This window comes from Egretta garzetta, unplaced genomic scaffold (assembly GCF_000687185.1).
Source record: "Egretta garzetta isolate BGI_Z169 unplaced genomic scaffold, ASM68718v1 scaffold6, whole genome shotgun sequence".
Classification (NCBI taxonomy): Eukaryota; Metazoa; Chordata; class Aves; order Pelecaniformes; family Ardeidae; genus Egretta; species Egretta garzetta.
The window spans coordinates 164,566-182,393 of NW_009260080.1; the positions used below are offsets into that span (position 1 = coordinate 164,566).

At 34.8% G+C, this 17,828-nt stretch overlaps 1 protein-coding gene across 4 annotated transcripts in view; it reads right to left on the reverse strand.

Annotated features, from left to right (window-relative positions):
- CUL2 (cullin 2) overlaps positions 1-17,828 on the reverse strand; it is a 54,536-nt gene that overhangs the window by 8,216 nt on the left and 28,492 nt on the right. For all 4 annotated transcript variants that reach the window (XM_035896821.1, XM_035896820.1, XM_009641327.2 and 1 more), the window contains 12 exons: positions 16,601-16,763; positions 15,327-15,451; positions 13,663-13,770; positions 11,379-11,438; positions 10,854-10,982; positions 10,661-10,747; positions 9,997-10,149; positions 9,631-9,708; positions 6,183-6,249; positions 4,814-5,016; positions 2,186-2,287; positions 1,470-1,586 (listed from right to left, as the gene is read on the reverse strand). In XM_035896821.1, coding sequence (XP_035752714.1) covers positions 1,470-1,586; positions 2,186-2,287; positions 4,814-5,016; positions 6,183-6,249; positions 9,631-9,708; positions 9,997-10,149; positions 10,661-10,747; positions 10,854-10,982; positions 11,379-11,438; positions 13,663-13,770; positions 15,327-15,451; positions 16,601-16,763 — 1,392 coding nt within the window. The remainder of the gene's footprint in view (positions 1-1,469; positions 1,587-2,185; positions 2,288-4,813; positions 5,017-6,182; positions 6,250-9,630; positions 9,709-9,996; positions 10,150-10,660; positions 10,748-10,853; positions 10,983-11,378; positions 11,439-13,662; positions 13,771-15,326; positions 15,452-16,600; positions 16,764-17,828) is intronic.

The following is a 17,828-nucleotide window of genomic DNA, read 5'->3' on the forward strand; positions in this document are numbered from 1 at the left end:
TTTCTCTCTACCTAATTTTCAGCTGAGTAACAATGAAAATACCCACCTTTCTTGCAAAGTGTGAAAAAGCTCCTGATATTAATAGAGCATACTATTCTGCAAGAGCAAAATACAGGAGAGGCAATGTAAGATAGTGCCTCCTGAGTTAAACAAAGGAAGAAGCAACCAGAAAGGATTTTTTTGTTTCCAAAACACAAAAATTTGTAATCTATGCCACCCTTGTAAACTGGTCTCAAGCAAAGTACACTTTGAAAACTTTTTCTAAGAATTTGAGAGCAGGGAGAAAAAAGTATTGTCAAAGATGAAATAGGGCTTATCTACCATCTTCTAGTTTTAACTGTAAATCCTTACAGGATTTCATCATAATTGAAAGTAACAGGAAAGTAACAGGAAACCAAATAACCAAAGATTTTGAGAAGTAATCAGGACCCATACTGCCTCATCTTTTAGATATTCAAAATCAGATTTCTTAAATTAAGCTTGCTTTCAGATTATTTGTGTTCAAGCACTCTTTCAACATCCAAAACCTTTAAGATATCTCACATTGCAAGTTCTTGGCTTACAAGCTCTCTGTAGCTGCTTATTTTTTTATGAAATAAAAATTAAGTGGTGAGTGTGGTAAACTGTTTCCTCCATCACAAGACAGAAAGCATACACCAGATCTCAAAATGACCAAACGCCTCTCCACCTCCACACTGAAAATGGTCCAATAAAGCCAGACTCTCTATTCCCTCTCCCACCAGTCTGCTCTGAGGCTATTCGGCAAGCCTCAGGAGACACAACTGTGAATTAGACTGAAGAATGAACGCCTTGGAAGGCTGAGAAAACTAAAATTCAGACCTGGTTGGTAGGAGCAAAGGTTTGGTTGCAATGAGAAATACAATTAGGCAGGTAACTAGCACAGTTGGGAAGTGAGAGAAAATGAAAAGAAATAGCACTTCCTTCCCAGCCAGTCTGTAGTAGTTCACAGATCATTAATCTAGAGTCTAAAAAATCTTGACAACTGCATGGCTTAACGGAAAAGGCAGATTAAGAAGGGCATATATATGTACTCAGACAATTTTTAAAATTTAAGCCATGAATCAGAATAAAATCATTATTAGAGCTCAAAATTGGTGAGGTGCTTCTGTGGAAATTCCATACCTAGCATATCCATACTCAGGTTTTCAACTGAACCTACAGTTCTGGCAACGATTCTTACAGAATGCGGTATCTGCCAGTACAGAACCGGCTAACAGGAAAGAGCAAGCATGGAGGCACTTAATGCTTTAGTGCTAAGACACATTTACAAGATTGAGGGATCACAGATAGTGCTCCAGTACGGCAGTTCAAAACAGACTCCAATAAAATTCTCACTAATTTCACTGAAGTATTAATTTTGACATGGAAGAGTTTTGTGGTCAGATGTTTTACTCAACCATCCTGAAGATTTTCACCACATCATGTTTAAGAAGAGGATTTAATCTTACCTCCTGAATAAGAGCGTTATGTCGCAACACTTTACGTGCTTTCATGATACGGACTATAGCAGCTTGAAGATACATTTTTCTGTCTTCATCTACAGCACTTCTGGTCTGCTCCATCTCCTGTGATACAGGAAGAACAGTAATGCTGAAAATACGGTAAGATCAATAAACACTTCAGAAAAGTATCTTGAATCTATGCTTTTTACTTGATTGAAAGTGGGCAATAAATACAAAAATCTAGATGAAGTTCAATTCCAGGCAAAGTATTTCCATAAATCAAGGATACCAGGTTTCATGAAAGACAGCAGGAAGGTAGGAGAGAGACATCCAAATCAGCATTTTTGTGAGGGAGAAAGGGCAGGCAAAATTTACTGCAATGTACTGAGTTTGGAAGCACATACGTTTCCTGTACAAAATCCTGTGTCTTGGGAGATACAGAGGGAACATGGATTATCAACACTGGACTTAATTCTGGCTGAACAAAGGACACAAAACTATAGGAAAACAGATTGGTTCTGCTGTTCTTGGAATAAGTTGCTTTTATAAAGTACAAAAAAGTTGCAGTGCCTAAGCTTTAAACTTCGACAATTTCATTACAGTGTTGTAAATCTTACACAGGGACTCTTACATATGCTTACACCAAACTAATACAATAAATTCGGTCTTAGAAAAATAAGCTTCCTAAGCTGTTCAAGCTAGAAACACCAAAGAATACTTGCCTGTGGTGTGTCTTTCTGCATTGATGTAGTAATTTTAAATTTCGTTCGTTTACTGCTGAAGTTCATATTTAATGAAAACGTAGACTCTGTCTCTACATCTTCCTGCAATAAAAAAAATCTTTTTAAGAAACCAGAAACGGAATGAGAAAATGGTAACAATTTACTTTGAAAAATCACAGTTAGGGGGGCTTGCATACATACAAACTATTTCAGCAGATTTGTAGTTGGAAATTCTAAAATGCCACTTGAACCAGGTCAATTTTTTAAGCTACAGTTTAACTAACCTAGAAATCAAGTCTATTTTAGAAAACACTGCAAAGAACTCTGATACACATGAATATTGTTAACAAGTCAATATGATTAAAGCAGTTTCTGTTTTAATACTTTGTTGCAACTTTCTTAGTTGCAAACCCCCTCCATTTAAACTCATTTTCTCCTTTCAAAGAAAGTAGGATTTGCATTTATTTACGTCAGAACCTCAAGAGTGTGAGGTGTTGCTTTCACAACTATTATTAATGTTGCCTTCCAGAACTCAAGGAAAAAACATCTAAGCATTTTGTTATGTTATAGCAGAAACAGTTGACAAACTGCAACTTCTGCAGTTCCACATCTATCTGCATGTTTCTAATTTTTTCCTCTCAGAATCTCAATTCTTTTCCACACATGTAAAAGTCCATCTCTTTCAACAAATGGTAACTGCTCCCTGCAGTCTAAACGCCTTTACATGCAACTAACAGGATGCCCTGACCAATCTTTGCATTTTCCAGGCAAGAGTCTATACAAGTATTACCAATTTCCAGCAGAATAAAGTTACTGGCCTTCTTAGACTTTGGAATCTTGCCAAACCATGGTTGCCTCAAGCACAAATACTTTCATAAACACAGTCAATATTTATCTACATATATACTCAAAACAGTATTAATTCTAAATCTATATTCTGCAACAAATATACTTTATTATAATATTTTATAATCTCCAGGCATAACACTGAAAATTTAATACAAAAGGGCAAAGATCAACAGCTTTAAGATAGGTAAGCTAACATTAAATTTTAGCTCTATTGTGCTGACGTGGTTGAGTATAAACGAAAATAAGTTGCAGGCTGTGCATGAACTCAAAAAGCATGATTCTAATGAATCAACAAAGGTTTTGCCAAAAGTTACTTTTTTCTTCCCCCCCCCCTTTAAAAGAACCCTAAACAAACAAAAGCAAACTACAATATTTAATACACTGTACTTTTCTGTGCTCAGATGCAGGTAAAGAAAAGCTAATTTATTTAATTTCACTGCTTAAACCACTAAGTTCACTGGCTTATTTGATAAGTAAGCTAATAGACTGCCTGCAGATCAGCTTTCACATTGCTGGAGGGAACACAAGGAAAACAACAGAGATGTTTGAATACAATAGCCTGCAAGTTAAAGAGTCAGAAAATGCAGCGGTAAACATTAAAAGGTAAAAGGGTTGGAAAGCTGTATCGTTCACTCTTCAACGCCATATGCTTAAAGAAACCGGCCAAACTTTATACGACAGATACAAATAAATGTAAATCCTTTAAATAATGGGCAGCTTTCTATGATTATGAAAAATCTCACTGTTTTCTGCTATGGCTCCCAGCATTATATTTCACCCATGGTTTAACAGACACCTTCCCAGACACTGTTCCAACCTGAGCTCATTTCTAGATATCGGAAGCATGTCCTATGCTTCAGCCAAGCATCAGATCTTCCTTGTGATCTCACTTTCCATTTTCTAATATTTTCCTGGTTAAAAAAAAAGCAGCTATCAGAGCAGCTTTCGATTTCTTCTAGTAAGCAAAGCAAACAGCTTATCTCAGTTTCTTCTTGATACTGTCTGAATAACTTGGGCTTTCTGGGCTATCTGGAAGCACATGCTGAAGTTCGTATGGTATGCACAGGCACTTCCATAATGTTTCTTAAGAGACATCTGTGCCCTTCGCTGTATGGGAAAAAGGCTAACTGGTTTCACGTAGGTCATACAGAAGCATGAGGCAGAGTCAGAAACAGAACCTGTATCAACCATTGCCTTAACCACAAACAAAACTCAGATATTACTGGAATTCCATGAAACTCATGCAATGATAAAAGAGTTTGGCAGATCGCAGCAAAAATCCTCTCACACAAGCCCCCCTTGCTCCCTTCCCGCCTCCCTCCTCCTGGGAGCAAGGAAAATGATGGTTGCTGTTATTTTCACTCTCTTAATCCCACTTTTTTTTTTTTTTTAGGATCTCTGTAAGACTCTTTGGTTTACTACTTGGGCTCCTTCTCATGATTCAGTACAACTTTGATAGTGGTGTATTTAAAGAGTATTCCCCTGCAACAGCAGTGAGCATAAAGCTATATGGATTCAATGCAACAGAAACAATAAAGAATCCTAGCATTATCGCCCTTCCGGCATACCATGCTGCTATAGGCATACAGAGCAAAGATAGCCTACCTCCTTCTTTCGCCTTCCTTGTAAATATAGATTTATAATTGTTCACAAGGGTCAATAACACAGTTTAGGAAAAAAGCAAACAGTGATTCCTTTATATTAAAAAAAAAAGCCCTGAACAAATAGTAGAATCACAAGTCTGAAAACATGAAACTTTTAAATATCATTACCACATACCTTGTCCGAGTCATGGTTGATCATTTTGACATCAAGTAAGGATTTGATGGTTTTTGTCAGTTCCTTTTCATTCATTTGTGTACTATCCTGAAGCTCCTTGTAACTGACAGTTTCACTGTTGTTGAAGGCAAGCAACACTGCCATTTGGTATGTTGTGACCATGGCTACATAAGGTTTGCACAAATAATTCATTTTTACTTCACCTGTAATGATACAAGTAGTATTTCATATAATAATGGAATGTGCTGAAAAGTCATCTGAAGCCTAACTACGAGAGCTCCTCATACATGTCCAGACATTCAATTCACACCTAAGTAGGCATTTAACACTTGGAATGGGAAGATGAAAACTGATGCTGTGCGTTTACACATATAGAATGTGGTCTGCAATCAAAATAACTGATTAACTACGAATGCTAGAACAGTAGTGTTTTCAAGAAAAAAGGAAACCTACAGTGTGGAATTTGAATAATGCAATATAATTTAATTAATAAAAAAAGGAAATTCCAGATAGCCTCAATACATTGCAGTGCATAAACTTCAATTAGTAATAGCTTAGACAGAATCACAGAATAGTGATTAAAGGAAAGTTGTTCCAAGGAAAGCTTTAAAAACAAAATAAAAGCTTTGTCCAGAAAAATTTTGTCTTATATTCTTTAAATTCGCTTGAAATACAAAAATTTAAAAAAAAAAAAAAAAGAAAAAAGAAAAAAAGCACTGAAGAAATCTGCCTGAAAGCAGATTCAGATTTTCCATGTGAAGCCAAGCGTGAATTAAAAGCCACCTTCTATTATCAGAACCAAATTTTCATTACATTATAATGTATGCCAGTCTGGTTTTCACCTCCACGTAATGTGTTGTGGTGCTCAGTCATTAATCCTGATACTGAAAGCACTTGAAATGAAATATGATTGGCTGATACTTACTGAACTAAACTAAGCTACAATTTTATGTGTCTTCTATTTTTTAACATATTTTTCTAAATAGTAAATATTAACAGAAGTAAATATATATATGTATTTACTTAGATGCTTACTTATCTGAGTAAAATAGTATAATATGCATTATTCATCTGATACTACAGAAACAATTCCAGGACAACTGTTAACTCAGCAGTTCTGCAGCACTGTTCTGTAGTTAAGAATGTACAAGGTTTACTTGGTTTTAATAAATCACAGGTAACATACAAATTTACAAAATTTAAATTCTGGAAATACTAAGCAAATATTAATTTATAATGCAAAATAAGTCTGTTGACTTTATATGCAACATAATGTTCCAACTCCAAAGTCTGTTGCCATTTGAAAAGACTTTTAACAGATAATTGACAGTTATATAGAGTGTAAGTTTAGCAAAGCACTTATTTTTACCTGTGCAAAGATAATGTAACCAAGTAAGCTTCCTTCCACTAAAATGCTGACTGTAAAATAATTCAAACTGTAAAACAAAATGAACTTCAATTAGTCATGCATATAAGTACTTACAATAGTTTATCATCACACTACCACCCCAGTGAAGAAATACTGGTTTAATGGTCACCACATTGGATGCAGATCAATTCATGACACCATTTTCCTCTAGAAGATGGGTGATGGACTGACTATCAGTCATTACTGAACTACTTGAACATATTAACATACTACTTGATGACTAAATCAGAAAGATTGTTGACACATTTATACTCTAAAAGCATAAAATACTGTACTTAAACAGTGTTCCAAAGAAGTATCAACTGCACTGAATTTAGAAGAATTTCTAGGAGGTTTTAGCAATCAATCTTATTAGGTTTTATTATACTGTTCCTTCCAATTCCATATAAAAGCAAGTGTATTTTTATTTTTTCACATTGGTGAAATCGTTCTATATTCCATGGCTTTGATATCCTATTTAAAATCAACTCAGAAAATCCATTTTAGTGATTTTTTTTTTTAACAATATCCTTCAAAAACCATAAGCTTTTAGTTAACAGATATTTCCCACAGTCAGATACATATTGATTTTCATGATGAATCTCATCGTACATTCCTGAACATATTTTTAGGGGCAATTCCGAAAGAGCAAGCTTGTAAGTGGGCACCATTCTTGCCACCTTCTAGTTTGGGTTTCAGGCAAGACACAACTACACAGTTTCCAAACACCTCAGAATGAAGAATTGGCTACAGATCCTTGAATTTCTGGTGAAACCTCCCAAAACCTATTTTCACATAGCAGCAAACATTTATGATTTAGGAAGTAACATTTCAAAGTTGTGCTGTCACCCCAAAATTGAAGGATCCCCTCAAAATCAGTATTTTAAAATAATCTTATATGCAAAACTCGCATTAGTATGTTAATTTCTTTCTTCTTTTTTTGATTTTTACACTAATTACTTGTCATTATGAGAAGTGCTACCTCAGTCATTCTGGAAAGCATTTTTTCCAGATATTTAAATTACACACCCACAAATATATAAGCATAACAGGAATATGAAAAAAATTACCTCTAAACAAGAAAAGGCCTGAAAAACTACTTTTAAATGCTTCTCTAAGAAATGAAGTTTTTGGGTTTGTGCAACTGAAAATTAGCTATGCAGTTTGAAATCTGGCACTAAAGGGCACAAATCTGGCTACTGTAAATGAGATCACTTTGCAGCAGGCTCTAGGAACGTAATTCCTAGAAGGTTCTTTCAAAGCTGTATGTACATTTAAATGTCATTTTCACCAACAAAGAATACAAGAAGGAAGGGCATAAATGACCTGTGGACTGTGATAAGAAAAATCAAATTTACAGAGAAGCTGCAAAATCATCTTATTCTCATACTATATGCAATCCATCAATCCTGCCATTCCCGGAAACTAGCAAGCAGTGGAGAGAGAATAAGAAAAAGCCCTAGGAAACGAAATGAAGCACTGGATTCTGAAGAACAAATAAAGATATTCTGGAATGTTTTAAAAAATCCTTTTGAGGACGTGGCTTTCAGCTTATTTATTCTGTGGGCTAAACTGATGCAGAAAAGTTACTCTGACAGAAGGAAAAGAAGAATTTCTCCAAAAACTTAAAAGTGGCATTTTGTATCAAGGCTTGTAAAAATCAGATTTTATTTTACCATATGTAATATAAGAATCTGATTACTTTAATTGTAAGGAGAAAATTAAAAATGGGGATTTTTAGTAGCATTTTGGTAGCTATGACATTCTCTTGGACGTCCTCTGAAAATAATTGAAATGCAGCTGAAAAAGCAACAGAAAAATTAGAATAAAAATTTGACCTTAATCCTACATATTATCCCTATAGCCAAGAGGAACAAATCAGACTGCATATACTGGCAAGTGCCTGCTAAACCTTAGTTTTAGTATTTAAGCTTTTTTTTTTTCCTCCAAGAAAAAAAAATCATAAATTTTGCTCTCATACTTCCTACATGAAAGAAACAAGAAAGTGTGGCTTGCAGACTAATCCTAATTTAAGGTCTAACTACTTTTTGGCAATGAGAAAAACTTAAGCAGGTTCAAAGAACCTTGCCTTAAAACTGGATCAAACCTTCCTACACCCCATGCAGCCAACACTGTGTACACATCAATTTGGCTTACTCTGATTTGGTCTGGCAACTCTGATTAACATTGAAGGAAAATAAAAAGGTCAAAAGTCCCCCTTTTTGTAAGAATCAGGTGTTTCTCCACCCACAAGCTTACATAGTATGAAAACCAGTATTTGTATACCATTCAAATTAATACGTATTTATAGGAAGCTCCAGCAGTCTCGGAGCCTAAAGGTGCTGCTAAACAGTTTGCCCAATTGCAGAGGTACTCACATACTTCGGAGTGCAATTGCAAAATGTTTTTTTCCTTCTAAATCCTGGCCACAATCCTGAGAGAACTCTCTCTTCATGGGTCAAATGATCAAATTTGGCAGTAAAGACAGACACTGTCAATTTTTCAAAGACTCTGCAAGGTCATGTTCTGTTTCTTCAGGGGATTATGGGTATAATTTAGAGCATTAATTCTAGCTGTGACACATGAATAAGTTTGGTCCTTTGAACTGGCAAAACAGTGAGGGGTTAGGCAAGCAACCTAGACTCTGAGCTGCTTCTGATACGCAAGTCCGTAACAATTTTCCAACTGAGGCACAACTGACCATACTATTTTAAACCCACAAAGAACAACAAAATGCCATCAATCACCTTCTGTGGATTCCATAGTATGGGTTGGAAACTTCTATTGCTAAAACCAATTGCCACTTAATACAGCAGAAATAAAAACAGAATAAATAGCTCTAATGCTTAGTAGTAATAAATGAAAAAGCTCCTTCGCCACAGAAAAGAGACATTTGCCATTATAATTTAGATCAGATAGCAACTTAAAGTATAAAAACTGCTTAAAAAATCTGTTATGTCCAATAATATGAATTTTTTATTGCCTAAAATGTACTTCACCATTAATACGATTAGCAAAGATCAACACAGATATTCTGTATTTTAACACAGACACTGTACATATAAGATTTAGAACACAGTAATATAATCAAAAGTAATAAAATATTCCACCTCTACAAAGCAGAAATAATCACATGGGAAGAGAATATTTATTTATTAGTATCTCCCTCATCAATCACAAAGTGTAGAATAGAGATGTGAAAAATAAAGAGGAGCTATGCAAATATATACATAAATTCATTATGTCATTTGTGTGACTTTTCCAAATTTCATATGGACCGGTAAAAGGATAGCCACGATTTACAAACAAAATGAAGCATCTCAGGTTCTTCTCTGTTAGAGTGGTCATCTTTTATTTTGAGTTATTTTACATTTTCCATGTGTTTACAAGAAGCCTCCTACTAACCTACCATCTGTACACTTTTTTCCAGTTCCTGAGGGATTGCAAATGTAGAAGAAGGAGCCTGAGTTAGAGGCCATGCACCAGCCTAAAGGTACCAGGAAAAATAAAAGTGTTAACATTTTCATAGAATATATATATATTAAGAAAAAATAATATTATTAAATAGATCTATAGTGTATATTATGCCATAAGACATTCAATTTAGACAGGAAGTTCTACGGCTCATTTTTTACTACTCATTATACCCCACTGAGGTATTAATTCAAGACAAGAACACAAGGCATTTTAGAAAAGTTAGAAAAATTGTTCACTTGTTATAAAAACATAAAAATTAAGTACAAATAACTCAATAGTAATAAACATACATTAGTACCTGTAGAACATATATCTGAAAACTAATTCCCAAATCTATAATCGTTTCCTGGTTTTTGATAAAGTTGTTGAATTTATTGTTGAGATCAGCACTAACACTCATGTCTGTATACATTCGATGGAGCTTGCTGGTAAATTCATAACCACAGGCTTGCTGTGAAGAAATAATGTAAGAGATTTCACAGTGAAAACAGTACTTATTATTTGAACTACGCACATTCACTACTAAAATATGAAAATCTAGTCAGCAGAAGTGTTGGTATTATATTTACAGAGAACACTAGTTACAACAGAAAACATTACAAAAGAATACATCAGATCTATCTTAGTTTCACTTTCTATATATCGATTTATATGGACAATGTTGTTGTATAAAAATGAAAGATAGAGCTAGTTTATGAAAGTCCTTGATACTTTTATAATGTAAATGTAAATTATTTGAACACAATTAATAAAACTACCCAAAACCTCATAAAAATCTCAAATGCCTAACTGATACTGGGACATGTATCTTTCACAGACTACCAAGAAATTAGTTTTTCCTTTCAGCTATTGGAAACAGGTTCTACTGATCACTAAGTTATCTCTGGCACCCTCTGCTGCTCCCTCTCAACACTACGAACTCCTATGTTTGTTTATTCTGCATTAGAAGAATATTACATTACCTTTAGTTTATTAATCATGGCTTCTTCAGAATCCATAGACATAGACAAACCATGAATTAATCTTTTTGCCAACATTCGGGCATAGAACTGCATAAAAAAAAAATCAGATATGAGTATTTCTACAAGCTTAACAACATTCTTCAAGGATACTTTAAATGCAGCATTTTAACATTTCTTGAATATCAAAAGTTACCTTTTGGAATACATCTTTGTCATCAATGTATTTGAAAACAGTAATGAAACTTGTAAGTTTGTCTTCTACTTCATTCTCTGTCATTCCTTTTGCTGATTTCTTCAACAAGTTGTCACAGTACTTGGCCAGCTCAAGTTAAAAAAAGAAAAAACAAACCCAAACCTACTTGTCAAGCTTGAGAACAAATGTATGCCAAGGTATTCCAAACTTCTACACAAAGTTAAAGCATGAAGTAAGTCACAGCCTATAGTCTCATTTTCTATTACAAGGGCTGTATTCATAGGCAAATGATACACACTACATCGGCAGAAAACACAAATTCTATATCAAAAATTACAACTGCAACAATTTTGCACACCCACAAAATGCATGTGCAGGTTAAGTTGTTTATTACTCCTGAAATACACACCTGAGTCTGACTTAGTGTGAGAAATGGATATTCATACGATGGACTCTCTTCCAATTCATTTCACAATTATAAAAAACTAGTATTACTTTCTACAATAATATATATATATCACTTACCAACTCAGGTGCTTTGCAGATTGACTTGGGCTCCCTATAGTTAACTACTGATGTCAAAGCCTACATAGGAACATAGAGGAAAGAGGAAAAAAATGTAAATCACTTAAAACTTCTTCCATGAAATTTGAAGAAATCAAAAAAATGTTCAGAGCAAAGACCATCCGAGACCCTATAAACCTAAACTACAGAAAAGGGACCAAAAAAGAAACAATAAGTGAAAAGGTTTGAATTGCTGCTTTGTAAGAATGTGTGCTGAACATTTTAAAGTTGAGGTTTAAGTCAAAGTGGAAAGAACAGCGGAACAGAAGTTAATTGCAGAAAGTAGCAGAACAAACTGAGTTCTGATTAGAAACTTAAATCTAAAAGTATGAAGATTTTGGTATACAGCAATATATGTATGGTCCAAAAGTATGGGTGGAAAGAAATGGGAATAACTGCAGATAAAGCAGATTTGAGCAGCAGCACATCAACAGCAGCTTACTTCAACAGCATGTATCGTGAGCTGAAAAACATACGTGGGGTCCTCACAACAGTAAGAAAGGAAATATCTTTTGGTCATTGGATTTTTGGATAGACTAAAGAGGAGAAAAAAATATTGTTGAAAGCGGAAATTCAAAGTGGTGAAGTATGAAAAATATGCTGAAGAAAACCTGAGTATGAGGAAAAGAAAAGGAAGGAGATAATGGCAGTTTAGAATTGGAAATTGTAAACAAAGATATCGGAATCATCAAGATTAGTTTCTAAACTAGGTATCACATTTAAATTAATATTTTAAACTAATACTGAACCAAAAATATTGCATGACCATAATTCCTAGGAATTATAGTTTCTTCTATAGAAGGAAAACATTATTTTCATATTATTATAAAGAACTGACAAGCAACTATTGTACAACGCCTCAACTTTCCAATACTTGGTAACAGGTCCCTAGAAACCCCGTGAGAAAGGAATGCATGAGCTGACAAGAAATACAAAACTCTTTGAAGCTTAGAGCCCTCTTTTGCAATAATACTGGAGGCAAGAACAGGAATTTTGATATCCACCATGAAAAACTGACAGCAGACTAAGATTTTAAATATTTATTGTAATAAAGATCACAGAAGTGAAGAATTGATGTATTTAAGGAAAAAGTACATTGCCCAGGTGCCAGCAAATGCAGTTGTCAATCTCCTACTACTCCACCTTCTGGTATGTAACATTAATTGCAACCAAGACAGAAATGTATTAGGATACTGAAATAAGCATTTGTTTTAAAGTACTAAATAATTATTTTCTCAATATCAGAAATACCAATGGGTAACTTCTATTGATATTATTACTGGTATATTCAGCACTATGTCTTTCTGGATTAACCTCAGCTGAAAATTATCAAAGATGAGACTATGATCCTAACTACAAACCGCAATTTCTGTATCAAATGAACAGTGAAATGTATGCAGGTATCCTATGACAGGAAATTATAGACATGAAAGTAGTAAGTGTACTCTCTAGGAAAAAGATACAAGGATATACGGGAAAGTGTGGGAAATTAAAAAATGGATTGGATAAAATGTTCTTTTTTGAGGAGGAGCCACTCAGTCCCTCAAGAGCCCAGGCATGTTTTGCAGAATTTCATAATAATAGCAATAATAATAAAGTTATTATTATTATTAAAATGTGTAACATTAAGAACTGTTATCTTAAATATCTTCATGGCTATGCATTTCAAAGAAAAGAGCAGCAAGTCTCTTCCCCTGAACAGGCTTATTTAACTTCAAGTGCAGTTCTCTCCTGGAAAAAGTTAGCTATTGTGACAGTGATTGGAGTAATGTAAGTTTCCAGATACTCTTTGTAGTCAACTTGAAAAAGCTAAACAAAGCTTCTATGTAAGTAATACTATCAGCACTCAGAGTTTAAAAAGCATGGCATCAAGCAAATTTAAGTTCAAATGTTTGTAAGAGTTGCCTAACTCCCCAAACCCATAATTTGTCTATTTATTATCTGTATTTAAATTTACATTAAATGGGTCAGCTCCATTTTTGTGGGTTTTCTGTGTTTTGAATTATGATGAAAAGAAAGGTCTTTCTTTCAGAAAACATTTAAATATTAAAGTGGTTTCCTTTGTACTTATCTTTTCCACTAACACTGGATTTCCTTTTGTTCCATTGCATTTCTAAACTAGAAAAACTGCATGAGAACTCTATCTTTGAACATGTGTTGATGCCCTGAAGAATTTAAGAGAGCCTGAAACAGGGTCCCACATTTTGTTTTCCAATGCTTTTTTTACTTCATAGGTAAAAGTTACCTTGTCAAGGGCACTCATAAAGTGTTGATCACCATTCAAAACAGTGTTGATGAGTTGGACAAATTTACTATGTACTTCCAAAACTGACTCCACAAACTGAGTTGGCATCTAAAAAAGGTAGATAAAACAGAAAGCAAGTTATTGAGAAAGTAGTATTATCTACACACAAACATATCAACATTAGTTGTACATTTTTTCCTAATTATTCTTTTTGATAAAAGTTAAAATCATAGTGATTAAGTCTTTGAGAAGTAAGAAGTCTATGGATACATTTACCATCCTGCTATCACAGATTTTAGTCTATACTCCTCTCATGCTGTCTAATCTTTTCCATCACAATGTAAAATCCTTTATTAGCCCTTTTAAAAGCATTAATACAAACATGTAAACAACAGCAATCATGCCAAAAAGCTACTGAAATAAGCAAACTGCTACTTCTCCTACACACTAACTTCAGAGACAGAAAATCTGGATGAACCCTTTGAATTTTCCTACATAGGACAGTTACCAATCAAATTTAGTGCACCACATTTCAGCGTAACATTTTGTATAGAAATTACCAATATGAATTAGAGGAGTCCCTGCGCAGACAAGCTGGCCGGCAGCAATGCAAGAGTGTGCAATGCCCTGCCTGCATCACTTGACTCCCCGAGTGCACTCTCAGGTCACATATTAAAAATGTTTTGATGACAAATGACTTAATCCACACAGTGGAGCAAGTATTTCACATTTTGAGTTTATCTACATAAGGCTGTAAATTTTCATCACCATCATAGCTCTGCATTAATTTCCCAGCGTAGACACTATTAGTTTAAAAGAATAAGCTCAGTAAACTTACAGATAATTTGAAAACAAGTTATACTACTAAAGACTTCAGCCCATTTTCAGTATGCACACAGAAGTTATGGAAGAGTAAGCAGTCCTGTGCAGTCAATAAAAGCATGAATTTACAACAGTTTGTACCTATGTATTATTATAGACAGAAACACTGGATGGCTAAAGTCACCATCCTGAAGTGAGCACAGATCTAGACAGCAAGATGTATACATGTACAAATATAATGCCACATGAAAGCTTGTTTGTTTGTTTCTGAACAGCAATGCTAGAGGAACAAACATGGGATTGAGTAATTTAAATACATATGAACTGAAACAAGTTGAACACACTTTAGTAAAGTAATTATGCTACAGTGTTTTCAGAAATTATATGAAAATATGAGACTACAAAGCTATTAGTGAAAATTGCCACAATGAAATCAGGACAGGATGTCAAGTCTTCACAAATAACATAAAGTTAAACTAAATGGGATCATTGGTTCCTAACATACCCAAACATCAAATGCCACTGACTTAGAGAAATTCAGGAAAAAAAATACATACATGGAACAAAAGGACCTACTTGCCATGACAGCATTAAACAAACAACAATGAGAAATATCTAGCTGTAGTTGTTTCTGGTTAGATCACAACAATCAACTCTCAGGATAGATATGTGTTGCACAGCTAAGCGTGCTGATTAGAAGTTACAATTTATCCATAGTGTTCCAAAACCAATTTCATATAGACAAAATTAAAAAAAACCAGAATAGACTAAAAAGAAAAGTGTAAACATTTAATCAGGAATGTTAATCAAATAGGTAATTTCAGCTGCCTAAGAAAACTCACATTTTCCTGAGAAAGATTGCTGGTTGCTCTAAGGCCCTCATCATGGATATGGTTTTGTAGTTCCTGAATCATATGAGGTAAACCACTTGACACAGCACGAAGTAGAGTATACATATTTGCCATGTCTGTAACAGAGATACATTTTTATAGAATATGCTTAGAAACACTAAAAATCAACACTTAATATAGTATCATAATTTCACACAGGGCTTTTCAAAGACTGAAACAACACCAACTGTTTTGAAAAAAAAAAAAATTAACATACACTGGATCACTGACAAAAGGAAAAAAGGAAAGAGTAGGGCTAATACCAGTATTTACTGAGTACTGCCATTGCGACCACCTCACTCTTCCAACACTGCTTTTTTAGGGGAGACTCCAAGAGGAGAGGTGGGCTAGTATGGAAAAGTATCGCGTCAGTTTATTTTAATCCTTGGCCTCCCTAAATCTTCCTTAGCAGCAGCTGACTAATATCAGTTTAGGTATCTTCTTGACTTTTTGTTTTCTTCCAGTGGTGCCTCGAAATTTTTCTCAGGTTAGAAAAGCTGTAAATAAGCAACTGCTATTTTTATGAGGGTTTTTGCTGCAAAAAAAGGATCCGAGCTCTGATCAATTTTGCAAAACTCTCCAGAAACTGAACACTATTATTAGATACAATTTGAGTTTGACTGTGAAAATAATTTGTTTCACATAATAGATACCATCTTCCACGCAATAAGCATTCTTTCAAGGGTAAGAGGCATCTAGTCACCAGGAAGCATAATTCTTTTAGGCATGGAATATAACTGCTTCTGTAAAAAGGATTTGGGAGGAGAGGTCACAAAAGATTCAGGACAATAAAAAGTGGCTATGAAAAGAAGCCAAAATATTTTATAATCCTGACCTGTCAAATGATGATGAATAAATCTGTAAAGACAGAGCCATTGGTTTACAAATGAAAACACAAGCATAAAATATGATCGATTCTACAGGACACAGGACTTCAGTGTGGTTTTAAGCCGACTAAGACAAGGAAAGAGAAAGAGTATTGGCCAGAAAGAAGGGTTGTTAACAGTAAAAAGAAGGTTTTGACTATATATTTGTAAGAACGATAATGAATTACATGGTAAAAGAAAAAAGTCATTCAGGGTTTAATTGGGCTTTCTGGATAAGTAACATGTATTAGTTGAAAATACTTAAGCACATAGAAGGTCATTGAATAAAGCTAGTAAATTGCAATGCTAAATAAATAAAACAAAACCCACTTCATGCTATTCACGACCACTGAGACTTACCACTTCTCTTCTCTTGTCTGATAATATTGTGACATTCTGCATGTAGAAACTGCAAATGATCAGCTACCATTCTCTGTTGGCATTCGTGAATCACTTTGCCATATGAGCTGGGATGCAAATATTTCCGACACCGCATTTCTTCATCTTTTAATCTACCTAAAACCTACAGACAAGTTTTTAAACTGATAGCTAATGAAATACTAACAGCCAATATAGAACCATAAATATCGAACAATATATATATGTAGAACGCGAGACATGAATAAGTAACAAAAAAGAACTTGTCTGGGATGCTGAAAAATTAAATTTGCTCTTTTGAATCAGGCTGTTTCTGAATTAATAGCATCTTCTACTCTTACTACTGACTAGGCTCAGTCACTACTACACGAGCAATAGCACTCAATAGTTCTCTTCTCAAAATTTCTTCTTCCCTTCAACTTTGTGACATCTTCCCCAATTTCTCCCACCACACTTCTTACTCCTTCTGAGAAAGTTTTTACAATACCTAATTATACAACTATAAGAATCACTTTTCTGTTCCAAACCCATCTGCTTGTATGTAAACATCTGCTCAAATGGCATAGATATACATCTGCTCAAAAGGTACACATCTGAGCTGTTAATAAGAACTCTCTTTATAACTTCAATGAAGAGAATAGATATTATCATAAAATAAGTCATGGACATGAGCTGGCAATGTGTGCTCGCAGCCCAGAAAGTCAACCATATCCTGAGCTGTATTAAAAGAAACATGACCAACAGGTCAAGGGAGGTGATTCTGCCCCTCTACTCTGTCCTGGTGAGACCCCACCTGGAGCATTGTTTCCAGCTCTGGAGCCCTCAGCCCAGAAAAGACATGGACCTGTTGGAGCAGGTACAGAGAAGGGACACAAAAATGATCAGAGGGATGGAACACCTCTCCTATAAGGAAAAGCTGAGAGAGTTGGGGTTGTTCAGCCTGGAGAAGAGAAGGATCTGGGGAGATCTTCTTGCCGCCTTTCAGTACTTAAAGGGGGCTTTTAAGAAAGATGGGGACAAACGTCTTAGCAGGGCCTGTTGTGATACGACAAGGAGTAATGGTTTTAAACTAAAAGAAGGTAGATTTAGAGTAGGTATAAAGATTATTTTTTTTTTTCCACAAGGGCAGTGAAACGCTGGAACAGGCTGCCCAGAGAGGTGGTAGATGCCCCATCCCTGGAAACATTCAAGGTCAGGCTTGATGGGGCTC